The sequence below is a fragment of the Vanessa tameamea genome, chromosome Z (assembly GCF_037043105.1).
Source record: "Vanessa tameamea isolate UH-Manoa-2023 chromosome Z, ilVanTame1 primary haplotype, whole genome shotgun sequence".
NCBI lineage: Eukaryota > Metazoa > Arthropoda > Insecta > Lepidoptera > Nymphalidae > Vanessa > Vanessa tameamea.
This window is the reverse complement of record NC_087341.1, coordinates 10,173,632-10,201,421: the sequence shown is the minus strand read 5'-3', so window position 1 is coordinate 10,201,421 and position 27,790 is coordinate 10,173,632. Positions and strand designations below refer to the sequence as shown.

The window sequence follows — 27,790 nt, the reverse complement described above, 5'->3', positions numbered from 1 at the left end:
TTAATTTTCAATATTTTATCGTATAACCATGGGCCCAGTAACAGATGAGTATTGATATTTGTATTTATATCAAATCCCCATTTTCACCCTGTTCGCCATCCACCCACAGTCGAATCCACCCGACCCCACTTCCATCCCAATCGCCTTCCGCCCACTTATATAATGCGCTCTGCTAGACTTGCGCATGTCTGGACCTACCTATGCCCGGGTTAAATCTAGACATTCTACGTATCTGATTCACAAAGTGCTGACGTGTAATTGTTTAAAATATTGGATATTACATGGTGTAAATTCAACAAATAAGTGTACTGAAGTTCAGTGATAATTGGTTTAGGATATCGTAAGTATTTTTGTTTAAAATATAATTTAATTAAGTTATATTTAAATTCCTTTTGCTGTTGCTTATTCGATATAAGCTGGGTGCATTAAATCTTGCGAATTAATAGCTTGCTGTGTTTTTGAGATTACGCCGCTCTAGCGAATATATTTTCATGTCAAAAAGTTAATAATTTAAGTTGACACAGACGGAACCCGTTACAATACAAACGCCTGTAATTATAGCGAAGCCAGTTACAAATGTAGTTTAGTATTATTTTGCTTTGATCGTTTATTTCTTGTCACCACTATTCGTCCTTAGACGGTCGCTATTAACAATCGTTTCATTTTTAGGTCGAGAAAAATGACAGTTTATAGAAAACAGAAACCTGTCAAAAAACTGATCATTCCCGCTAAGCGAAATATAACCCATACTATGTATACTGGCACCGCCGACTTTAACCGAATGTTGGTCAGCTATCAGCAGATAATGGAATACCAGAGGAATAGCGAAGGTATAAATCGTTGTAATATATATATATATAATACAGAGACAAGCGCGCATGCGTATATCCTTAGGGTCACACACCTGTCAGTTTACAGTACACGTATGCGCATGCGCGTGTCATGTATCTATAAATACATCTCTGGGCTGATATTGCAAAATAAGTTTACATTGCAATATTTTCATGGAATAAAGGCCATCAATTCATCATCATTGAGTAAAGTAGTTCAAAGTTTTCAACATTCAGTGATCACTCACTGATTTTGCGCAGAATATAAAAACATCTATCTATTTCAGGGAAAGCGATTGCAAGTCAGCATTTCAACCAATTGGCTATGGAATGGAGTGCTCATGATGGTGAAATTCCATGTATGTATATTTAGAGGACGAATATTATGAATGTTATTATTATTATTTCAAAAACAAAAAAAAATAGACAATTTTACTTAAAATGGTAATTCTTACAGCATCTTCGACATCCCCTTATCCCGCACGGCAAATATACAGCATGGCTGCTTACAATCATCACCTAATTGTCGAAGGAAAAGTCAATGATCTCGTCACGGCTTTTGACAATATAGTAAGTCGTATTGTACACATACACACATACACTTAGACACCCACTCACACACATATATATATACATAATGGATTATCGAGCTGCTAAGACAGTATATGTCTTTCGTCAACCGTCATCTCTTGATCATCCATCCATCTGTACCTGCAGGGGTCTTGAAAATGAAAACCATAGAATATAGTACATTGAGTATTTCGTTACAAGTACTGAACAAGATATCTTTTAAGATAACAAATATAAATTTATATTAATAAATTAAATTTGGAGACAATGGTTTTATTGGCGTGCAATGCGTGGCGACACCGAAAAGCGTCCTCGACAACGTTGTTAGGCCAGAAATAAATATATTTGTAATTATTCGTTCTAGTTTACCATTTGGCAACAATACATAAATAGTAAATAAAGTGCCTTTTATTCATAGTAGTTGTTTTAATGTTAAATACTTAACAAATTATATAATTTAAGGTACTGCGGCAATCTACGCGCCCAAACATTAAGTCTGCGGTCTGCGCCTCCACGAATTAGGATACAAGGTATTTATACTTACTGCCTCCGTTATCCCTTTTTTTTAATAGAATCACCAGTTCTCCACGAGAAATTCTGAAAATATATTCGTTGGTGAAAGTATTTTTTTAGCTGGACGTTTTTAATTCTATCTAATCAATATTAGCGCACCAACTAGCTATCATTATGATTGGAGTCAATGAACGATTTCGCTGTTATATTTTTCATGTTTGTTATATTCGATAATAACAAAATCGCAGCACGCAGTACAGGGTTTTTTTTTGTAATCAATAATAATAAAAATCAATAAGAAAAAAATATTCGCATATTTAAATAATAAGGTGCGTGTATATGCGTTAAAAGTTCTTCGTAGTACGAGTTTAGGTAATTATAAAGAAATTCGGTTTTTTACGTCATATTTATGTATTATCGTGGTGTCTTTTTTGACGTCATTTCACATTGCGATCTGCGATACGTCAGATTCGCCGTAAATATACAATCAACGCGCCTTAAGAAGTATCAATCTGTAGCAATAAATAAGGAGAAGTTTTTTTCTAAAGCCTAACTAACATTTAAAATTATATTTTTTTTGACCAGAAGATAAATAAAAACAAATATATATAAGATACGTATATAATATCAAATCAATATCAATACGTATATAATATCGTTCTATAAGCTGCTAAACTTAGCAGTTTCCGCTTTCAATTTTGACGTGACAAGCATATTTTTTTATGATGATGCCTAGATGCGCATACGCAGCGATGGTTTTATTTAATCAATCATCAAAGGTATATGATTTGAGCCGATGATATATGTGAAATAGAAAAAAATCTGTTACGTTAATTGATTACATTTAATTAAATTTCATCAAATTCGGTTCAGTGCCTTGGCCGCGCGGAACAAACAGACAGAAAGACAGCGTCACTTTCACATTTATTATATTAGGATATTTAGGAGTTATGATTGAATATCACGAACATTTAAAAAATAATGATGTTTGTAACTATCTGTGGGTTTTTGTTAATTCATTCATTGACTCTTCAGAATTATATTTGAAATAAAAACAGATATATAACTTCTTATGTCTAAGCAGTAAATAAATTCGTTTGTAGATTAATAAAACCGACCGGCTTGAAAAGGATACCCAGAAAGGAATTTGGCGAAAGAAATCAGCGCAATTTAATTAAATAAAAAACAGATCTTCTAAATACTTTCAATGGAAGAACCAAACTACAAAAGATATAACACAGCATCTTAAACTACAGCTTTGTTTAATAGTTCATTCAAAGCAGATAAGTAATTACTTCAATGGATTATATTTGTAATTAATGATGTGTTAATCAGTTAACATCTTTAGTTTTCTTCGTGTATTTGTATATTTATCAATAGGTATAAGACTAATAGAGCTTAGTAACATATTGATGTACTTAAATTGTATTAAACTGGAGATTAATGACTATTGCAATTATGATGTTACTCTTAAATATTACTGAATATATACTTATGCGGAAAATGTATAAGTAAAATTTGCAACAACTGACCTCAGTGTAATACAAATGTAGTAGGTACTATGTAACGTAAACTATAAATATACTCTGAATATACTATACATGCGTACCAAAGTTACTTTCGACTTTTCGATCATATGAATGACAGCGATATCAGTTTGAAATGACAATACGGGTGTATTCTTAATTTGAAAACCATTCAATTAGAATTTATTGTTTGTAGTTTTAGCTGGTCATGACAATATTCTTACGTCAAGTCACGGTTATCTGCGCACGCGCGGTGCGCAAACGCGTATCTTGGTTTATGCATTATGTATACGTACTTTTTTAAATATTGAAAACATCGAACGTCAAAGTGAATTCAAGATGCATATTAAATATTATATTCTGATATGTTTTTCATACTGTAGATATTTGTCTACAATAATTATATTTTTATGTTATCTAAGACGATCCATATATTGTATATAAATCTGATTGGATTATTGTTAATATCCGACAGACATTTTACAATCATTCATTTTTATATTTCGAATTCATTTCATATTGAATATTTGCAATTGAATCGAAGTTCTGTAATTTTTATTTAACGAGTTGTTGGCTAAACTAAACATATTACTATTAGTAGCATTATCTTCCTATTGGATAGACAGTCCCCCAACATTAAGGTGGCCCCTTTGCTTTCATAATTTCGTCTTAAGTACTATTTAATTTGCTCTTTCATTGACATTAAGCGTACATATCAAGTACCTCAAGAACAGTTATATACACGTATCCTCTTTATTACCGACAAGACAATTGAATAAAGATTGAACATAATCTTTTTACATTTGGACGATTTATTGTAGAATAGTAAGTCGATATATTTATGTTTTTAATTTTATACTTTTCAACCAGCACTAACCAGCAGTGCTAGTTTCTAATTATATTGAAAGATTTTTCACAGTCAACGATGAAAAACGTCCCGAAGGATCTAGGATTATGAGTACGTCTTTACGAATACGATCGATCTAACAATCCAATAACTTTAATTTAAAAAAATATTGTTTTAAAAGTAATATAGGCAACGAACCTTATAACAGATAGGGATTAATGTCTATCATATAATATGTTTCAATAACGTAAAGAAAAATGAATTGAGATTCAGCATAGTATGTAATTAACATACTTAATACAATTACCACTTACGATTATGGGTGTATTATATTATTGTATATTTAGCTTAACCTTTTAGCTAAGTAGTTATAATTATCAATAATTTTTATATAAAAAAAAAAAAAACAAAATAAAAAATACAAAATACAAAAATTAAAAATATACAATAAATATGTAGTACATAGTTATTATAATATTAATAAGATCATGCAGTTACAGAAGTCTGAGTGTGTGAGTTTGTACGAGGGTGAATCAAGTTATTGGAAGTGCCTTCATTTATACTAGCTGAGCCTGCGTCTTTACCCGTGCGAAATTCATAAAACTTTATGTTCTATGTTTTATTTTGTATCAGTTATTACTAATAACACACAAACCGTCACCCTCATGTGGCTCCTCGAGATGTGAATCAAAAAGTAGTCTATGCCCTTCCCCGGGACTCAAACAAGCTCCATACCAAATATCACTTATATCGGTTCAGTAGTTTAAGCGGGAAGAGGTAACAAAGTTACTTTTGCATTTTTAATATTAGTATAGATAGTCACTAAAATATTTGTTTTTGTTTTAATCTACTTTTATATTAGGACAAATTTGAGCCGAGATGGCCCTGTGAGCCGAGATTGCCCAGTGGTTAGAACGCGTGCATCTTAACTGATGATTACGGGTTCAAAGCCAGGTAAGCACCACTGAATTTTCATGTGCTTAATTTGTGTTTATAATTCATCTCGTGCTCGGCGGTGAAGAAAAACATCGTGACGAAACCTGTATATGTCTAATTTCAACGAAATTCATGCTCCAAGCCTTTTCCTCTAAGGGAGAGCAGTCCTTAGCCCAGCCAGCCAGTGGGAAATTTACATGCTGTTAATGTTAATGTAAGCACACACCATACGTCGGTTTATCACGACGGCGGGCAATCTATTTCCGAAGAGAAGTTGAGAAGTTTTTCCTTATCTCTAATGTCCCAATCGATTGTCTACAGCTGTATTAAAAAAAGATTTATTACGAAACATGCACATGCACAAACATGTGATAAACACCAAATAAAATAATCCGACACTCGAAAATAAGTCGATTTCGCCTTATGCGGATAAAATAAAAAAAAATCAAAACTATATCATCAAAAATAGGAAATTAAGATTGCGAATTGTTATGTTACAAGAAAACTTTTACACAAATTTTTGGACTCCACTGCGTAAGGCAAACATTGATCCAGTAATAAAAGGGTATTTAAATTTTCTTCGTCATATATATATATATACAGGCACCCAACCTGACAATGACTATTCTTGTTTGGCAATTTCATCCTCGAAAATTTCTTCATTACTAGATATCAAGATTAAGATGAATACAGTAGAAATAAATTAAGCTAAATCGATTTGACCTGAGGATATACCACCCGCCAAAACGTGTTGCCATTTAATTATATTCTTATTATAAGCGGTAGTGAAGTAAGTACTTACGAAGTAGTATAATTACTATTTCATAAATACTTATAATGAAAACAAAAACGGAACACTAAATAGTAGATATATATGAGAACGTGTTATAACTACTCGTGGTGGGGCTTTCTGAAGAACTGCCCCGGTGGGTCCCACCAGATTATCGGATAATGTACTGTCGAGTCGAGCAATATCGTGCATTGATGTGACTCGACCACGAGAGACTGCATAACGCCTCTCACAGTGACATCAAAATAATATTCAGGCTAGTCTTTCTATGAAAGTATATTTGCAAAATAATTGCATGTATATTTTTTAAATTAGCGATAAGAAAAGATAGGTAATTATATATAATAAATAGTTGTAGGTAGTTAATCATGTTTTAATCATTTTTAAATTTTACCCCTGACAAAGGTCAATGCTCTGTCCCCAGTGCATTTATTAGTATTACCTCAACTTATTTTAACTTTCATCACTGAAATAGTCTTTCTATAATCCTAACGGAACTCGACGCTCACCATCTGTGTCATTACACACTCTACTTTAAACACCCGAGTAAGCGAGCTACTTTGGTTAACAGCTAAAAAACCTTTAAACATCAGTTAGATATACGCAATCAGATATAAGCAGAACATTTGAACCAAAATTTTCTAAAGGTTTTGAACTTAAAATAACTATTTTTGAAAATTTTAATATTGTCTCCGGAAATCTCCGTTCTTTAACTGATTTCGTTCCATTTTACCATTGTAACATGCGCAGTCTATGGAAACCCATAGTGGCTTAATTATGATCTAAGCATAGTACAGCTAAAGCAGATGATTGGGCGCTCCAATAGTTACGGTTGCTACGGTTGATAAAGACAATTATTTAATTTAATTTTAAAATAAATTATTTATTTAATAATACTTTTATTTGTTCTTTTCGTTTATATTTATATTGAAATCCTGAAGTTTTATTCGACTTTCATTACTTTGGTATAAGTTATTTGCGTTGTAGTTCGTAACTAGAGAAACTAATATATGTTGTTAAATTAAAAGAGATATATTTTAGAGCAATAAAAACCCGATAGGTTTTCGAGGAAACCTGCTTGGGTAGGTACCACCAGCTTACATTTATGTACCGTCGAACAACAAGCAATACAAAGTATAGAAAACGTATGGGAATTTAGTATATAAGCGCATATTTATCAATGCAAAGCAATGCACTGCAATTATCTATAAACTCTGTTCTTAATATTACTGACGACGTCTATACCAGTTTGACGTTTAGAGGTGATGTCCGAATGCGGTTGTGAACGGCTTAGGGGATGTAAAATCTGCCTACCTTCGTTCTCGCTTAGTTTCAACTGTCCATATGCAATCAATTTAGATCAGAGTTCTCATTGATGTAGTATTTCTAGAAAAATCTCATCTTTGGGTATAATGTCATACGTTTTGTGATCATTGTTCAACCACATTGTAAGTCAAGATTAATAGAATCTCCCGTAATTTAGCATAAATAGTAGGAAGTGAGTGTGTTATTCCCACCACTCACTACTCACGATTAGCAGTGAATTCGAGTTAAGTATTAAAACGCTATTCACGCGTATAGTATATAGTTAAAGTAAGTCGTTGTTATGAGAGGATGAAACGTGTTGTATTTTTAAAGGTATATCGTTATATATTATTTCCTTATTATAAGATTTTATGACTTAGGCGACTAGTAAGTACCGCTTATCAAGTTAAATTTTGATTATACGATCGAGTGAGACTTAATAACGAAAATATGTTTCAAAGTAATCATGGCATCGATGTTATCTGTTTATGTTTATGCAAGTTGTGCGAAGATTCATATATTTATATTAATTAAATATACACATTACACAAGAATGTGTTTGTATTTTTTCAATCCGAAATCATGAATGGGCCCGTTAAGTATAATTACAGGCACTGCAGACAAGACCAATAAGTCGATTGTAAGAACTATCTATCTAACTTATACTGACGGGACGTATTGTATGTCTACTAACTGTTTATTACTAATTCAAGTTTGGGTATTGATATTGCATAAACACAAGCCACTCAACGTCTCAAACGTCATAGAGAAAAGCTTTTTGAAGAAGAATTCCATTTATCGTCCTTCGGAAATACCATGGACGGATTTCGGAGTTCGTGGAGTATTAGTGGTTCTGTTGGTTATTTATTTCTTGTTTGTGGTAATATGACTCAGAATTCCGTATATGTCGTCTTTATTAGCACTCTCATAAATAAATAACATCTTAAACTTAGCGAGTGAACCAGTTTAATCACAGGTACAATGTAGTTAGTCACATTTTAGAGGTCATGTAGTATAGTAAATATATCTTCGAAATAATCGTTACGTCCATGGAAACTAAATACATCATTGAGTACGTTGTGTTTTTTGCAAAATGGAGGCACCAAATCTCCAAACCGCGGATGTCATAAAACACGAAGTAAATTTTATCAAAAGCGGTCCAGGCGCCGGTAAATCTGTGGAATTCACTCGTTCGCAACATCACGCGTTGTATCTTATATTGCAGGTAAATAGTCTCTATCTAATTGTTCTGGATCTAATCACTCACAAGCAGGTCATGTTATGGTAACTGAGCCACTATGATACAAGATACAAGAACATGTGTGTACTACACATAAACGTAAACATGAACAACAGTTTATCAGTGGAAATAATATGTGAGATGTTCCTTTGTTTTGAAAATTGTCTTTACTTAATATTTTTGCCGTAATTATTTTAAAATATATTTAAATATAACAACAACGATAAAAAACAAGGGATTTTCGGTTTTAGAGTACTTTAAAGGCCTGTCTGGGTAGAGGTATCCTTCACTGAATATGATTTATTCCATACACAATCACACTATGTGTCTTTGTGGAGTGATGTTGAGTGAGCCAATATGGTTACAGGTACTATTTCACTTAACATCTTAGTATTTATTATAGATATATCTAAATTTGTATTGTTAGCTTATAATTATGATTATATATCTTGCCGCTTGTGTTGATTAATGATGAATAAAACCAGCTTTTTATATTAATGGTGCTATATAATATATCTTACACCTGAAACACACCACAAATGGAATGTATTGATGTTAGAAATCTATAAAGACAGAAGTAATCATTTACACTGAAGTCTCCTGTCTCTAATGTAAATCCTTAAAGTAACTGTTTGGTCTCTGTGGAGTTGTGTAGTTACTCACTCGCTGAGTCTAATTATGAAATAAGTTTGAGTGATGATGTCGATGACCCTTTTTGTGGTGATGTCGCTGGTTTGATCCACACTTTTCAAGTTATTTTCGTCTGTACTCCTATCAAAAGTTTTACATATAAAACTTGTGATAGTGTGTATAAGGACTGGCAACATTCGTACTTCTTCGAACATTGAAAAAAAAAAAAAACAAAAAAAAATCGATATCGATATTCATCGAGTATATTTATTTAGTGATAGAAAATAGATGGTAATAAAGAAAACTTCCTCGGGAACTTTTGTCTTTGATATTTAAAATTGTGTTAAATTATTGTTTCGAAATATTACCTAACATGAGGAAACATTAACCTTTCCTTTTAAATATATTCCTCCTTAACTCTGATATGTTTTTCATATATTATTTATTATAAAATAGGTAGGACATGCAAATGGGCCGCCTGATGGTAAGAGGACACACCCGCCCGTTGATATTCGCACTGTAAAATTTAAACTGTATGATCTTGTAACACAAGTGAAATTAAAAATATTATAATAGAAACAGCTGAAACTGACTTTATAATCGAATCGTTAATGGAAATATTATAGAAATCGTCAAAGTAACTTTGGTATGCGAAATTATTCAGATCAAACTTATTATAATATGTCTATGGACGGAAACGGTAAGACATTAAGATTACTACGTAAAATCAAAATATGTATTACGTCCTTCGTATTCGTTTTTCCTACTTGAAATATATTTTTGTATACGTGATATGATAATAAAAACAATAACCACATTGATAATAAAAATGAGGAATGTATAAGGTTTATTATGCAACTTTTATTAATTTCACTGAATTCTGATAATAACTTATATGTTTTTCGCAATTAAAGTACCTCTTATAACTAAATTGCAATGAAATGTCCTAACTTTAAATCGTAACTTGATAAGTTTCGTTTTAGCAGAGCTCACTCATCGCTAATCTAAACTCTTAATATTGTGTTAGTGTACAATCAAAACGAATGGTTAAATTCTTGAATTTTTTATATTATATAATTTAATTAAATCTGAAGACTTTTTAAAATTAAAAGATCTAAGTTAAATGTTTAATTAATTAAAATAAAATGATCGTGTGTGTTTTTATTAACATGTTACCCGATATTTGATTACATAAAATGTATTTGTATACGAATTTTACAATTATAACATAAATTTTGTAATAGTGTATATAGGATTTTATGTAGTTATCAAATGTTTCTAGATGAATTTTTAAAAATGTATTATTTGAGTATTATAAATACGGTCGCTATAGCACCGTAATGAATTGAATTATATGTATAATATATATATTTATTTCGTATAACGTATGTTGAAAATGGAAATTTGAGACACAATTTTTTTATTTAATTATTATAAAACAATTTGTATCTAATATTGTATGAATAATTATAATTTGTTATAAAACATTCAAACGTGAAAGGATGTAAATAATACTATTTGGTGGGTATTTACATTATAAAATATAATTGTATCTATTAAAGTATTAATCGATCAATGTCTATATGTATGTATTAGATATAATTAATAAAATAAACGAATCTTACAGTAATCTGTGTGACATTTAACTTATTATATACCTATAATTATATAACCCACGCGCACTTATTCAATTTCTAGTAAGTATACATTTTCTTCGTATTCACGAAATATTTTCCTTCGATCGGCTCATACCGCAAGCTAGGATGTACACGTTCTAAAGGCCTATGAATGTCACCTTGTGGTACTAGTATTTATAGTGAATATATCATCGGTATCGTTGTTTTTGTGTCATTAACGTATATATTACAAAATCAGTAACATTATGATACTGGTAGTTTATAAGAAATAGTATAGGAACTTTATCAATTACATTTTAAATAATTAATTTAAATACGAGCTGTATTACTCGTAAGTATATCGTGATGGAAATTCCATATCCTCGATAACGTCTTTGGAATGATTGACATTAATAAATAAAATGATTTGTTTGATTTTAAGGATTAATGTATTCTAATTTGTATTATTACGTAGGAATGAAGAATTATGTTTAACTTATTAATTATTATTGTAATTCGCTTTATTCTATTGTTTCCTTCTAAGTAGGAATATTTCTTGTTTAAAAAAAATATGTGTTATACATTTGTACTTCTGTTGAAATGATATTAAATGACAAAAAGAACAAAAATACCTACTAATATATTCAGTTGTTTTATTCAAATTTCCTTTGGAAACCGCACACCAGTTATAGGATTTTTTTAAGTTGTAATATCTTTTAGCTTTATTTATTTTATCTCGAGGGCGAGAAAAAATATTTTGCTCAACATATGATTGATTGGTCTTGATATGATAATCATATTGACTTCTGATTATCATGTGTTTTCTAGTAATTCCATTTTCAAATCATGATATTGCGGTGAAGTGATAAAATAATACTTTTTCATCTTAAAACTAGATGTGGCTATCACCTTTTCAAGATCAAATCGATTTCTTACTTTAGTATTAATATATTTCATTATACGTGTCTTTGAATCAAAAAAAAATACAGGAAAACAAAAAGATGGACTTTATTTAATCAGTAACAGTAAATGTAATTTTATTTCATCAAAATATCAGATTTTATATTACAATCTTTTATTTAACTTGCAATGCTTTTAATAACTTGTATGTACCGGTGAAACCTTGCAACTCAATTTAGTAGCATCTCTATAACTGATCGATTGAGCTGAAATTTTGTATACACGTTCAGTTTGGATGACATGAATGGTTAAGTCTGTAACGTCATTCTAAATGCAACATGGCGGCATACCACAGAAGGCGGACCAATTATTTTCAATGCACTCCTACAGTATGGGTTTCACATAAAAGGGCTTGCTAAGTATAACTCGAAAAATAATGTGACGTCATTCTTAATTCAATATAGCGGACTTCTAAAGCTTGAAAATCAATTTTGAAGCAAATATCTTTAATACATATGGTAACTTATTGTGGTTTTCCCAGTAATGGTCGAATTAACCTATTAATTGATAACTCTCATAACCAAAGACTACTACATAATATAGTATATTCTTTGGAAAAATATTTTTATTATAAAAAAAATTATTACCTTACCATTAACATTGCAATTAAATTATTTTTTGGTAAATATCATCCTCAATCCTCCATCTATATATTATACATCTATAGCCCATCATTTCGTTATCAAATAAATACGAAGTACATCACGAAACACACATACATACACTTACTTGTCATAGTCCGCAAACAAATTGTTTAATTCTCAAGACATCGCATGTTTTTAGTTTTTCACACAAAATAATCACTTTGACTCTCATTTAAATAATGCTTCATTGATGATTACGGGAGAGTAACTTGAAATACAAGAGAGAGGAAAAATGGTTATACGTGTTTGTACAATTATGTGTTTAGGGACAATTCGAAGAGAGAATATTACTTTAAAAAAAAGTAAATACAAAAGTAAACTGAGAGTATACTATAGAGTAGTACGCTAATTACGACCCGTAGAACGGTCAAATGAAATCAAAGTGCTACGCTTTTTGGGCGTAGCCCGTAGTTCTACGGTTCTACAAATGAGCGAGTTATGTTCTTGAGTGGTGCTGGCAGGTTTGTTCTTGTCACACACAAACACACACACTATTGAACCAAATATTGTTAACTGTTAAATTAAATAAAATAACAAAATCACTTGATTGATCATCATTACCAGCGTCTTTACAATTTGGAAATTATTTCTTACGATTAGTTGTGGAATTAAATCTGTGAGCTTACTGCGGATACTATTTTTTTTATTTCAACCGGGTAGGATTATTACTCTACTCCACTACTTATTTCATGACTGGTGATATTTGAATTTTAAGCAATAAAGTAAGAATACATAAATGAGTGATATTTTTTTGTGTTGCCTAATTGACACACCAGTCACATCACCATTAGTAGGTTACTAAACCAATGTAAATAAAACTTTTCTATAACAGAACAAGCAGCGTATTCCGGACAAAGTTTTAGAATATAACACATGATCAAACAGACCAAAGTCTATCGATGGTTTTGTATTAACAATAAATAAACCGGTCGACCACTGACAAATCTTAACGCGACTATAGATGTATGAGCAATAAAGTCTATCTTTCTATCACGATTTAATTATGTCATACTGTCAAATTGTAAATAACATTTTTTTTTCACAAAGTAATAAATAAGACAAATGCTTGAATTAACAATACGGTTTTTTTAATGTAGTGCTTTTTTATCTGTGAGAGTTTTTCACATGCCGTTTCAGAAGTTGACAGATAATTTGTCACAAGTTATTGAAATCATTCAAATGTCTTTCTTGATAATTAGTTATTGATTCTATACTGTATAAATCAATGACATGACAATTCACTGTTTACTTAGCCATAATTAAATATGAATTCGAGAAAGTTAATGTGGGCTGAAACCAGTTTAAAAAATTATGAAACCGATAGTCAGTTCCGCAATGTACCGCTAGATGGCTCTCCTCAATAAATAATAATTTTATTATTTCAAATATGATAGTTTATGTACTATTAAAAGAGATAATCAAACGACTAAATATATATAAATATTATTTCCTTAAGAGCGGATGGATGGAACACTTAATATTTTATACACTTATCCTCTTCTAACTTATAACAGCTTGTAAATGTCTTAGCGTAAGAGCTGGGCTTTGCAATCTTTCTCAAATACACTCTGAATCTATCTTTCATCCCGACTTTGTACGGATAGAATAAAGGTCTAACTAAAACGTTTATTTCGTAGTACGTAACATATGTCTCTTATGGTTTAGGCGGCGCACGCCTGTAAAACTCGCAGTCGGCCTATTTTCGACATTTTCGATAATAATCACCATTTTCATATTCGTCATAACAATCAAACGATTGGTTTGATGAAGGTAAATTTGGAGTATAAGAATATAGAAGCTTGTGTTTTTTGAAGCTAAAAGTAAAAAGTTACAGTTTGCAAATTATTGTTTGGGCTTATATTTATAAATAATTGTCAGTTGTGTATGTTACTTTGGAAATATATCCCTTAAGGAATTAAGTATAGTTTCCGTTGAGTAGTATGTTTTCGAGTTAAGGAGATTAGCTAAAATATCCAAATTACAAGATTTAAATGATGAGTTCATAAATGACCGAAACACACTAGTGTGCAACTATTCGTGAATGTTTGCTAATAGTGGATTGATTAAAAAATAGTCTTTGGATATCTTTCGTCCCGCACCTATTTAGACATCATTAAACTATAATGCAGAGAGAGACATATAAAATACATTAACTCTATAAGATACTTTTTTTTTGTCATCTAAGAGTTCATCACGGATCGGATTGCAGAGCAACATATTCAACAGAGTATGTGAAATCCCTCCCACGCTTGCTCGTCCCACGCTCGCCCGTCCCACGCCGGTTCGTCTCACGCCTGCGCGTTATCTTGCACCCCCTAGTAACCGTTCTCTAGCTATATATTCAACAAGGAGCAGCGGCGTTCTGTCCCAGGTTCAAGCAGGTTGTGTATTTTTGTGGAAATGTGTATAAAGACTTACTTAGACTTGCTTAGTATGGTCAGAAGTGTGTACTGTTGTACACTGATGAACTATATTGCCTGATTTAATGGTTTACTTTGAATTAGAAAGATCAGACAAGGTTCTTAAGACAGGTAGTTGAGTAATAAAATCTGTATAAAAATCTGTACTCATAATGACAGAAATTTTGATCTTAATAGTCTTTTGCTGTTCTGTTCGTAGTTTTTAAAGTTATAAATTTTAAAACAACAACAACAACAAACCAAATAACATTAATAATAGCATATATTGTTGTGATAAAATACAACTGTTGCTTCATTACTATTGACGACGAGTCAATACAAAATAAACTAAACTAACGATTTTCTTATATTAAATTCAACAACTGTCTTAAATATATCATATTTTATTGTGTAGTAAACAGTAATATTTATTATAATCCATTTTAATTAACCTTTTAATGACTCACAGATGTAGAATGTTTGATATTCCTTAAACACTCAGTACAATAATATCCGCGACTATTTACTGCACTGTAGAACTCATTCTAACTAATTATAAATTAATAAATTTGAGTGACTTTGTTACACTTTCACGTGTTAACTACTCAACCGATCATTTAAAAATAATTAGTACCCTTAATAAAGTAAATTTATTAGGCGTAGAAAAGAAGATACAGGGTACCTAACACCTGACCTACCCCACACACGCGGGAGAAGCCGCGGTCGCAAACTATTTTAGTATAGGGCAGCCTTTTGTTCGCAGAATACAAGCTTGATGGATAAGCTTTATTTGTTTTTAGCATTCGCAGATTTAGAAGTACGTAATGAAATATTATATATGACATTCAAATAAGTAACTATATCTCAATTTTCCGCCCTCAGATTGCTTTGTATTGTATTGATTTAAAGCTAGACATGCGCAGACTGACGACCTGGGTCTAGCTCGCTAGCCCCGGTGAAAATCTAGGGATTGCTCATTCGACCTTCAAAGTATGATGACGTGTGGTTAAATTTTCCCTTGTTTTTATTAGTGCATAAAATAAATACCATTATCGAGTACCTAATAGTAAAAAGAACCTCAAATAAGCTTTTATCTTCGGCAGACGCTTAGCGACGGTTGGATTTAAATACTGCAAGTATTGACTTTGTGATTTTTAAAAACAACATATATTTTTAAATACAAAATTGATATTTTTGTCTTTATTATAAACATCTATTTTAAAGATTTATCTTTCTAAGATTTATCAATCTGACTAAAAAAATATTCGTTGACTTTCGATTTGATAATTTTGGCTCGTGAAATTACCTTTTGCGAAATCTATTCAGATAGATCTAGAAATTGCGAATTATTATTAAATCGTCAATATAGATGAAATTATTTAATATAAATAAGAATACCTAAGCTATGCCTTTGTTTAATATAATAATCTGAAGCGGTAATCTTTCTGCATATACCTAGATAGAGTACGTATGCGTTTTGAGATTTATATCAAAAATTTGCAGACGAAAGAATTGATTATTCCGTACTTGTTGCGCGAATCTTGGTTTGTCTTTGTATATAAGAGGCACGTTACACGACATAGCATGTTTGTGACGTTTGAACCAACACGTTTGACGATTGAGATATTATAATATACTACCGGCTTTATTATATTTGCTTAATATGCACGAATACAACAAACAACAAAAATATACTTGCCATACTTCGTTTAGTAGCTCTTCATTGTCATTGCAAAATATATATGGCATATTTTAATTATTTGCTTATTAAATTCAAGTATTTGTAATGTAAATGGGGTACAAAACGGTATCACTACGCGAACACGCTAGGCTGCGCGATGTCTCGTATTGATGTACGATTCCGTAAAATTGACGATTTAATTTTTAATTACAGAAAATGCCGCGAATAATAGTAGAGGTGAAGCAGGAGCTTCCTGATGATGATTACGGTATGCATTTTAGTACATTTTATATGTTAAGGTATTCATAACTAGAAATATATTTGTAACTATATATAGTATACATATTTTTTATTGAAAAAATATTGGAAACAAGACCTTTAAGGCTATTAATATTTTTTGGCATAGCATTTAGTGTGTCCATATAAATTGACCGCAAAATTTCATGTCATTCTTATATTCAATTAACAGTGTTTATATATACAGTTTTATAAAACTAATGAAATTATATGATTCAAGTTACGATGACGTCCAATTCTTCCGCAACATCAAGTGACACGGATGATACAAAGGATAACATCCGCCTTCCGATCATGGAGAGATTGGATAGGGTTTTTAAACAACTGGACGAAATCGTACGTCTCATTTTATAATAGTTGCTCATAAAAATACTTTAATAACTTTAAATATTTCAATAATGTTTCAAAGGTTAAACCAAACACTCCAGAACCACGCGAATATTTGGGAATGGTCGATGATCCCGATCGCGATATCGCACAAACAAGGGTAAATATACATAGGCTTACTATTTGTATTGCTCAAAGTAAATATGTAAAATAATCAAACCATTTCTATTTAACAGGCCGAAGCATGGGCGAGACAGAATCAAGAATACCAAAATAAATGCCCCGACTATGAATGGTTCCACAAATATAGGGAGCCACGACGACGTAAACGAAACTTAAATTATAAAATATATTTAATTTTAGAACGAAATAAACAGTAGTATATTAAAATTGTGTTGAATGAATTATTAGTAAAAGATCTTAATTTTTCAGAGGCTGCGTCACCTCCTCCGCAGCCAAGAAATGGGTGTGACATAAAAACCAGTGCTGACCGGGAGGCTGCTGTCAACAAGATCTATGCTTTGGTGAAGGACATAGATAATGTAGTATGTATCTTTTCATATAATTTAATGCACAACAATTAATATTTTACTAGATATCTTCAAAACGTAGACGAAGGGTTGTTGTTTGTAATTTCAAGTATAAATTTTGTTTCACAGATATACCGTAAGCCCAACATAAAGATAAATCGCCCTCCGATGTACTTCAGCTCACGTCACGGTGGCTCGAATACGGCCTCGACCTCGACGTCGACTCGCCCTCGACGTGATATGAGAAATCTGAATATTACTCCTGCGTCAGTAATTATACATTGTTCTAAATGCAAGTCTTTAAATAGACACATCACGTACTTACGGAATCGGTAACAACTTATTAATTCAAGATATTTATTTCGTCTAGATTTTGTGTAGAGAAGGAGTAATCATATCTTTTTTTTCTTACAGACACCAAGCTAGCCGACGGAATAGGATATTTTTTTAATCTCGTTTGTTTTCGCTACATCGCACGGTAACAAACAACAACAAAGATATTATACTTTTGGTTATACTTAATTTTGAAATTGACCCCTCTTTTAAATAATCACATTCTAGGAACTAAAAGCTACATATTTCTTACTCTGTAAAGGTAAGTTACTATAAGATGTATATAAATAGCAGTCAAAATGGAGTTGGAAATCGCAGCGTTTTAAGTCGTGGATATACGTCAAATTTCTACATTTGAGATTGTTCTCTTTTTTTCCTGGATATTATCGGAAAAACTTAAAAAAATAAATATGCTAACTTACATTATTATTATTATTAGCATTTCATATTATCCAACATAACAACATATAAAAACAATAAAAACAACAACAAAAATATAAAAACTGTTAGAAGTAATAAATTAATATGCAAAGTTTCCTTTGAATTTGTATTTCTCATTTTTCCTAAGCTCGAAAATTGTTTTTATTTACATAGGAGTGTCAGGTTACACAACAGTAGACTTGGGCTTATTTTCGCAGAATACCTTAACTTATATTTTTTAATGTTTTTTTACGAAATGGATATGCGCAATTTGCAATCAGCTTAGTTGCCTAATCAATCAGTGTGGGATGAAACTATGTGCTGAAAGGGATTTTTCTCCGCAATTACAGGCCACGGGATGTGATGGTAACGCCTAATCGAGCAAGATCAACGACGTATATCCACCTCTTAATGAAAGCAATTAAAATTAACCAATACATTGAATATTATATTTTTTCACAGACTGGAGACATATCGCCTCGTCATCAATCCGCTGTTACCTGAAGATGCGCTCGCAATGTAGGAGGCGGCTTCGTAATTTGGATTTAAAATAATATAGTATTTCAGTTATAACCACTTTAAACCAGTAACTTTATTTAAACTTCATGTATTCATTTCGATGTTAGTGTAGCTCGTATAATGGATGTTTTTGTGATTTCTAATATGTATCGTAGTGTTTACTTGATGTTATGCATACATAGGTTACAATATAGTAGAAATGTAAAGAAAAAAAAAATTAAAAACGAAAAAAAAAATAAAAAAATAAAATAAAAAAGAAAATAAAAAAAAAAAAATAAATAAAAAAAGAAAATAAAAAAAATGTCTATAACCACCAAAAACTCATTATATTAGTTTATGTAGCACAAATATTGTGTAGTCATTAGTTACTAATTCACTTTTAAAATGGGTATTCATATTATATTGTATTAAATGTAACTACTTTTATGTACACTTTTTTTTTAAAGTTATTCTTTACGTGCATTTCTATTTACTCATTACAAAATTATAAGTATAAAAAATACTACATGCATAGTATTTTCATTAAGTAACATCATTAAAATGATTTTATGTTCCTCTAGCATAAACCTTTTTAAAAGCTTAGCTTTTACTATTTGATGATCAATGTATATTAATATATATGTATAACTTTGTAAACATTTGAAAATTATAATTATTTCTTGATCATTGTTCTATGTTATGTTATGTTATAAAATGTATCTTATTGTAATAATTAAAAGCTATTTTAGGTAATAAACTTTTAAATCTCTAAGTGTCATAAATTGTTTTATTTTGACATTTTAATTTATGATAATGAAATAAAAATATAAAATATTAGAAAAACTATAAATAAAAGGTAGGACTTTGTGCAAGCCAGTACGGGTAGGTTGGTTGGTAGGTACCACCCATTCATCCGATATGTTACCGTCAAACAACTTAGTACTTTTGTGTTTTGGTTTGAATGGGGAGTCAGCAACCGAGTCTACATGCACAAGTGACATAACACCTTAGCTCCTAAGGTTGTTAGCGCATTGGTGCTGTAAGGAATGGTTAATATTTCTTTCAGACAATGTCTATCTGTGATAATGACCACTTACAAACAGGTGGCCCATTTAGGCGTCTGTCTAATTATAACATAAATAAAAGTTCAAATTAGCAAAATAAAAAAAAAAAAAATAAAAAAAATAAAATTAAAAAAGAAAATAAAAAAAAATGTCTGTAATCACAATTTATAATTTGTAATGTATTTGGATTCCAGATGTACACAAATAAATTATGAAATCCTTCCACTAATAATATGGTAATTGTTAGATGTAGCTATAAAGCTAAATCTAACAATTTAGCTTTTATTATGTCAGTGGTTCCTATCAGCCGGTAATAGATCAGGTTAATTAATCTCTCAAACAAATATTCAGAAAAACAAGACTTTTTCATTGGTTATTGATTTTATAAATATCAGAATTAGCTGAAATTGTATGTACAGTATCTATAAACAAAAACGATATACATATAATGTAACAAAACCTCTAAACAAGGACGCGATAGTAGTAACTATCGATTTATACATTTTCTTATATATTAATGAGTTTCCAAAGCTGAATAGCCCGTGAGTAAGTCTTAACCGAAGAGCGCTGGTTTGTGGTACTTTCAGTTTCTGAACTTCTTGATTATTTTGTCAAAGTATTTTTCAATTCTTTTGAAAAGTACTTTGACCAAAATAATCAAGTTTTCAAAACTATAACTCTAGTATGACTCTATTTAATCACACAAATGTACAGTAACTATAATGTACTATAGCTATTAAATACTATATAATAAACATACGGTAGCAAGCAAGTATTGATTTTACTGGTGCCTGGACAGCGAATGCATTTATGCATGTGTACACTTAATATGTGTTTGAATGTGTGAATACATGTCGGATATATTGTATACGTAATTTGCTTGTGTGCGTCGGCGGGGACTTTTGATTGGTTTATGATACATTATGGACAGATTGAATATACTTTTTGTCTAACACAAAACAAAGGGGTTTACAAAGGGGGAATTATTTGTTACCAGATACCACTATAGTTTTTGATCATACTTGTACATCTAGATTACTAACAAATAATCTAGTGTCGTTATCATATAGAAAATATCTAGAAATTTGTCTCTAGGACAACACTTTGATACACACTTTATTTTTCATTCGGTGCATTTTTAGTCAAGTTACCGACAGAGAGATGTTATGATGAGATATTCTACCTAGCTGGTTTATAGACTTGATATAAGGCTAACAAATCCTGAGGTCCTGATTATAAACTTTACGTCGGCCAGTTAAAGTCGATTATTGGGTCCTCCAGCAACCGGTCAGGAAACATCATATTTATACTCATCAAGGCCTTTAACTGTCAGCAAACAATTGTCTTTGTAAACTGGCCTTTTGGAATCAATAACGCACTTTCTGAATAAGGGCTTTTGAGATCTGCAGCCATAGTCGTGTGTTCAGATATTTTACATCATAATTGACGTAGGCTTAGAATACTTGTACAACTAGTAGGCTATTTTTTTATTTTATTAATATTGAACCAGAGTGATAGCATAACTGTAAACTATTTAATAAACAAGTACAAAGGCTAAAATTTTATGGGATGGGATTAGATTGAGGAGCACAAAGAAAAAGAGTAACTACTGAGTTTCTTGCCGTTTCTTCTCGGTAAAATCCACATTCCGAACCGGTGGTAGCATTACTTTAAGTAGTTTGTTAAATTACGATTCAAAAGTGCTTGTAAAAGCCTACTTGAATAAAGTATATTTTGATTGTTTGATTGATTCCAAATTAGTAAAAATCAAAATCGTTGGCTTCATAGCTTATTATTTAGGAAAAAGACAGAGAATCACCAGAAGAAACCAAATCCATTTATTGCGACGCTGTCAAATCTCGGGAAAAACCTAAACTAAATCCCTTTGGATTACTACTGAGTGATAACTACTATTAATATTAAGGAAGATTGAAGAAGAAGAAGAAGAAGAATGAGAAAAGAAGAGACATACAGGAACAAGTAAAAAAATAAAAGCTTTAATAAAATATGATACATGAGTTTATAATAAACATACAAAGTAAAGAAAACATACAATGGTAATAAAAGGCAAAAAGATTATCATGTAGCGATTAGTAACCCATACAAGAAATACAAAATCTTATAGATACGCAAAAATCTCGACAAACAAACAAATTTACATACCAACTTACGTCAGAGCACTTTCTATGGTTGATATTCTTGCTTGATCAGATCCACGATGTCAAGAAATATATAGAAAAAGTGTTTCATTTTTATTATATTACATATTTACACTATAAATTAATTATTATAAATCTGTTGTATCTATGTACGTGTTGTATTGTAATTTTAATGACCATGTTTGACGTGAGGTTTGACGTGTTTTGGATTTCAGCGAAGTTTTCATCGAATTTTTGTATTTTTAAAGTGAAATGGAAGTGGTTATAAGTAGTGAAATGGAATACTGTTGCATTAGATCTGAACTTGCATTAATTAAAATTTGTCTGTAATGCAAAATAGCAGAGCTATAGGAAAATCTCATAGAATTCGTAAATCTAAGGTTTGTTCATAATTTTTTCTTCTTCGATGGAAATACGGTACAATCTTTAAATGAACTTCGTACAATGAGTTGCTTAATGAATGATACTATATTTAATTAAATTGAAATAGGAAATGTTATATTAAATTATTAAATTTAAGTGAAATATTATTATTATTTTATAAAAATAGTATTATTATTATTTTTAGAAAAAATAATTTTAATTATGCAAGTATGTCAAGAAAGATGTCAATATCATCATCATCGGCCAACCCTCATAGTTCAACAAATCACATTTATGATACACCTATGTCATCGGACCTTCGAAATGTATTGATTGTTTGTTAGGCATGCGCAGTTATGCCGTCTGAACCTAACTACCTATAAAAATCTAGGCAATACATTTTCAGCATTGAGTCTTTGACGACGTTTTTGATCGTGTTATTATTATACTTGGTATCTAATAATCGTATCAATAAACAGTTTGAAGCCAAATTCCTAAAGTGTATTGAGAGATGGAATTCACCGTCGTGAGTATTATTATATATTATAGCATATTATCGGAATTATTTTATTTGCGTGCGAGCGAAATAGATTTTACTTACAAATGAATTAGATCATCGTTAAGTTGTAGGTATAAATTACTTATAACATAAATTATTTAATAAGAAAATTGTAATGATTACAGAAATCTCCCGATCAATCCCAGTGGGGCATGGATCGTAAAAATAAAGACGAGGGTAAGTATCTTCCAAAAAGTGTAACTATATAAAATAAGTCAATACACGAGATCAGTAAAACATTGAACCAATTGTTACAGGGTATGGAGCCAAAGACGGAGAGATACTGCATCGAATTAAAATAAATGAATACCTCAGTAATCTCCCCAAGATGTTTGAGTCTATTGAAGAAGAAGTATGTCTGAACTATTTTTGTTAAATGTATGAAATAGGCATAGGTTTTTTTTAAAAATATGTTTCATGTTATAGGTAATGGCAGCCGTTATCCCTCCCAACGCTGACGAAGAAACTAAAAAAAGGCTATACGCTAATCTCCAAATTTGCAAAGACAATGTCATGAGCAAGGTATATTATGTGCTTTTTAATTAAATTATAGTAATAGAAAGAAAAAAAAAAGAAATTTGATTGAACGTGTATTTTTTTTAGATATTAAAGGCGATGGAGATGTCTCAAGTGACGGGTGATGAATGCACTGCCGGCGCACCCAACCAAGCTGCCGGCTCAGTATCAACAATAAATACTTAATTATTTATTTGTTTAAAAAGAAATGTACTAGGTACGAAGATTTTCCAATTAATGGATGTAAGTGGATTTTGATGGTAAAATTGTAATTCGTACTATTCAGAAATTTCTTAGGTTTGTCTTCAAACTGTCACCTCTATAACCGTGTAAACAGTGAATCTTGAGCCAATTTAGCAACAAGATGGATATTCTAAAAAATATACTTTTTTATTACATTAAAAATTATAGTAATATTTGGAATTCGGATTTTCTATATAATCCTGAGATATATAACTTTTTATGTCTGTATATTTTTAAAAGTTTTTCAAAATTTTGATTATATTAATAAAATTTTACGAAAAATGTTTTAAACAAATATTAAGGCACCGATATCATTTATATTTACAACTACATTTATAAATTTATTATTAAGTATTTGGAAATTACTATCATTGTAAAAAAGAATGTTAGAAATTGAAGTACCTAGTGTGTTTTATTATTAGTAGTGAGTAGTTAAAAAAGAGTAGCTTAGAAGTTTTATTGATTTATTAAAAGGCGGCGATGGCGAATGATGAATATGTTTTTATTATCCATGCTATACCTTTGAGCAAGAATTTTATAGAATAAATGTTTTCTTAGAAGTGTAGAGTGCTAAATTTATCAACATTTATCCATAAATGAATTACTGGCGAATGTACATGACACTCTACGTCTCAATTTTTACCCTTGATCCCATTACGTGATGTTCTCTTTGCATAAGACGATAATCAATTATAGATTTCTTAATGGCAATTAAATTTCTGCCCGTATATGATACTTTAGCAGAGATATTACTTTTCTACCTCTCTGCTAAAATATATGTATTTTAGCAACAAATTGTGTTGAGTGTCGGCTTATCACTCAGCCAATAAAATCGATCTAAATACCAACATTTAGTATTAGTAAGCTCTTGTAAGCTAAGTCTTATGTTAAGTGATTTTCTACTAAGTCTTTACTCTGTCAGATATTATTTAATATATTGTATCTCACTTTGCTTTGCGTCCCTTTTTTATTTAGTTTCAAAAATGCGTTTACACATTTCTACCACATGAAGACTGGTTGGTATGAGGGAATACCTACTAAAGAACCAGTTGACCCCATTCCGTTTCTTCAAGGAACAGTCGTCACAGAATTGCTTGAATATGCTACCATGACATCCCGTTAACCGTTAACTCGCCTGTGTTAAGTCCATTATCTAAGCGGTACTCGGGGTACAGAAAATCTCCTTAGCCCCGGCGATGCTCATAGCGTGGGAGAAGAATTGCGTAGAACCAACGCCTTCTCTTTGGTCTTTTTGGCGGAGTAGGTCAATAAGGAGGTTAGGATAAAATAAAAGAGCGAGCTCGGATCAATTTGAATTTATTTCACCGAATAAATATATATATATTTTAAGAGACTGTTGCAGAAAATATTAAATTGACAATACACTGAAGTAAGTATTAGTGGCCAGTAGCAAAATACATAAAATACTTTTTACAAGAGATTAAGGTTTTCCTATGAAAATCAATTGATAATAATTAAAACAATAATAAAACTCTCTACCATCCAAGAACCAGATCACCTCTTTCCAGGACCTCTCGCTACTAAGCATGCCATTATCATGCTCGGCAGTGCGAGGTCTCCACCAATATTTGGCGCCAAGGAATTGCGCTGGAGCTGCTGTGGCACGTCGTGTCAACAGATGTACCAAGATATGAGCGTGATACCTCTCGTTTGGCTATTATCGTGTGTAAGTAAAAGTCACTGTGCCGTGACTCTTCGCGACTCAGGTGGGGTCAATTTCGCCAGAGATTATATTAGAATGATTAAGCAACATTTTGGTAAATATACAGAAGAGTATTTTAAAGTTTCATTTTCTGGAAAATAAAACATAAAAAACAATGTTTAAATTTTTTTCTATATTGTTTTCCTTGAAGAAATCACAACCAGTTAGTCTAGGTTTCATTTGATTACATCGGTTTTTACCTGAAATATCGGTTGCTTGATACAAAATGACTTCGATTCGCTTTTATTCGGAAACAGGCTTAATTATTCAAGCATCCATAAATTGAAATTTTTGGTTCAGGATAATATTTAATAATAAGTAATATACATATAATGATTTAAGTGGCATTTAGGTACTATAGTGTAAGGATAAATGAGTTAACAATTCATTGATATAAAAAAAGGATCAGGGTAATCAGCTTAATCACCCGAAGTATCATAAAAAAGACCAAAATGACTTATTTAGCACTTCACAATAAAAGTGAATTGTTTGAAATTACAGTAAAATAGTGTGTATAATAAAGATTGGCGTCTAGAATAAATAGATTTTGCAGTATTATAAAATCTGTCGAATATATTTCAGTAAAATGTAAAAATGAATAAATAAATATATAAATACACACAACATCAGTAAATCACAATCCACTTCTGATATAGGCCTCTTCCAATCGGGTCATACCATCTTCTTCAAATCATCATACCGATGATGAAAACTTTGCTGATCCGCGGTCTCCACTCATGGACTCGGTTGCTCCAAATTTCGAAATAAGTAATTGCCTCTTCATTCTACTAATAATGCAAGCTACGTCGGTAACTCTGGTTCTTCTTCGGATAACCGCATATCCGATTTTATTCATAAAGCTTTCCGAGCATAGCTCGAAGTATAACCGCAGTTAGTATCCACGTTTCACCGTAAGTTATGGTAGGTGAAATGTATTGGGGCGGTGAGGCAGATCCTATTCCACGAGGTTAGACGAGACCTCTTCCTGTGAGTAAACGTGTCCGCGATGCTTCACAGAGTATCGACGCGGAGAGCCGAAGCCTCCTTCTGTGAGACCGTTATGGTCATGGGGGCTTCACGTTTCCTATTAAAGACGACCCTGAGGAGGGATGGTCACGTGCTGCAGTATGCACTAGGTATGCGGAGTACGGGAATTCGCCCTCTGAGGAGAGCTTCGCCGAGCCACGAGCGAAGCACTGCACGGGAGAGGGCGTCATGGGTGTCTCCAGGCACCTTGATAGCCGATGGAGCTGACACGTGATAGAGTGGAGACCACGCTTAGGTAAACGTAGTGTAAGAAGCCCTGTGGCAAGGTTGACGGACGAGTTAAAAAAGGTAGCAGGTACGGTATGGATGCGGGCTGCCCAAGATAGGTATGGTTGGCGTTCTATCGGGAGGCTTTTATCCAGCAGTGAACGACAAAAGTTTGAAAAAATAAATGTGACTTAACAAATATCAATTTTCATTGATTTTCGCTCCGATACTTACAGAATCGCTGTTTAAAGTTGCCGTCGCCAAAAACACTGTCTTAGCTGAAAGCGTAATTCAAGTATAGGAAAAATGTTTGAACTTCCACCATTTACAATTTTGTGATGTCAGATATGACAGATGATTATTGAATTGATTTAAGAAAATGAGTTATACCATCAAGTAAAACGAAAATGGATTAAAGATCAAAGTGTATTAAGGGCTTATTCGAATTAATATTTGATCCTGGATAAACGTTTTAAGCCACATTCATTATGGATTTCAGGTGCAGTCTGAATGTTTAAAGCGACATCAAGAATGCATTTCAGATGCAGGCGTAAAGATTCAAACGCTCAATTTTACGAAAATGATGTCAGGAAAAACCGCTTAAGTCAAAATCACAAAATACATGTCTGTCTTCGTGATTTTTGTTGTCTGTGTTTTGCCGCGTCCGCTTCCACCTAGCTGATGATCTTTGCAGTCTTTGTCCCCGTCTATTGTGGCTACAAAGTCTTTAGTCCAGTCATTATAGAAAAAAAAACGGGCCGAGAAATATAAATAAGCCGAGAAGGCTGATTTTTGGATATGTTGTAGGAGGGGCTTAGAAAAGCTTTTCATTTAACATGTTTTGATTGGTACAATATCAGTACACGTGACAGTTAAGCCCCTACAATATATCTTCTTACTTTCAAAGAAATTTTGAAACTTACAATAACTTCCTTATTCTTGCCTATTTTATTAATTTTGATTGAAATTTAATACCCATTTTTTTGGACTTTTTCTGTATTTCAAGGTTTTGTAGGG

General features: G+C 31.6%; 3 protein-coding genes across 6 annotated transcripts in view; 2 read left to right on the top strand and 1 right to left on the bottom strand.

The window, feature by feature from the left end:
- Nucleotides 1-27,790, bottom strand: part of LOC113403416 (medium-chain specific acyl-CoA dehydrogenase, mitochondrial) — a 345,704-nt gene that overhangs the window by 102,411 nt on the left and 215,503 nt on the right. The gene's annotated exons all lie outside the window — the stretch shown is intronic.
- LOC113403139 (uncharacterized) lies at nucleotides 242-18,342 on the top strand. Its single transcript, XM_064220295.1, has 11 exons — nucleotides 242-340; nucleotides 670-830; nucleotides 1,118-1,189; nucleotides 1,288-1,400; nucleotides 16,701-16,755; nucleotides 17,005-17,120; nucleotides 17,194-17,271; nucleotides 17,348-17,435; nucleotides 17,544-17,656; nucleotides 17,771-17,911; nucleotides 18,056-18,342. Exons 2-11 carry the CDS (start codon nucleotides 680-682, stop codon nucleotides 18,065-18,067), a joined length of 939 nt encoding a protein of 312 aa, XP_064076365.1. The 5' UTR covers nucleotides 242-340; nucleotides 670-679; the 3' UTR covers nucleotides 18,068-18,342.
- On the top strand, nucleotides 22,893-24,000 carry LOC113403442 (uncharacterized). Its single transcript, XM_026643987.2, has 5 exons — nucleotides 22,893-23,004; nucleotides 23,163-23,214; nucleotides 23,295-23,389; nucleotides 23,464-23,559; nucleotides 23,641-24,000. Exons 1-5 carry the CDS (start codon nucleotides 22,990-22,992, stop codon nucleotides 23,737-23,739), a joined length of 357 nt encoding a protein of 118 aa, XP_026499772.2. The 5' UTR covers nucleotides 22,893-22,989; the 3' UTR covers nucleotides 23,740-24,000.

Excerpts from the sequence above, each read along its gene's own strand:
- LOC113403139 (XM_064220295.1), top strand. The coding sequence starts at position 680 with ATGACAGTTTATAGAAAACAGAAACCTGTCAAAAAACTGATCATTCCC. Across the intron at positions 16,756-17,004 it reads GCTTCCTGATGATGATTACG|TTACGATGACGTCCAATTCT; the intron begins GTATGCATTTTA and ends ATATGATTCAAG. Across the intron at positions 17,657-17,770 it reads TGAAGGACATAGATAATGTA|ATATACCGTAAGCCCAACAT; the intron begins GTATGTATCTTT and ends TTTGTTTCACAG.
- LOC113403442 (XM_026643987.2), top strand. Across the intron at positions 23,215-23,294 it reads TCGTAAAAATAAAGACGAGG|GGTATGGAGCCAAAGACGGA; the intron begins GTAAGTATCTTC and ends CAATTGTTACAG. Across the intron at positions 23,390-23,463 it reads TTGAGTCTATTGAAGAAGAA|GTAATGGCAGCCGTTATCCC; the intron begins GTATGTCTGAAC and ends TTCATGTTATAG.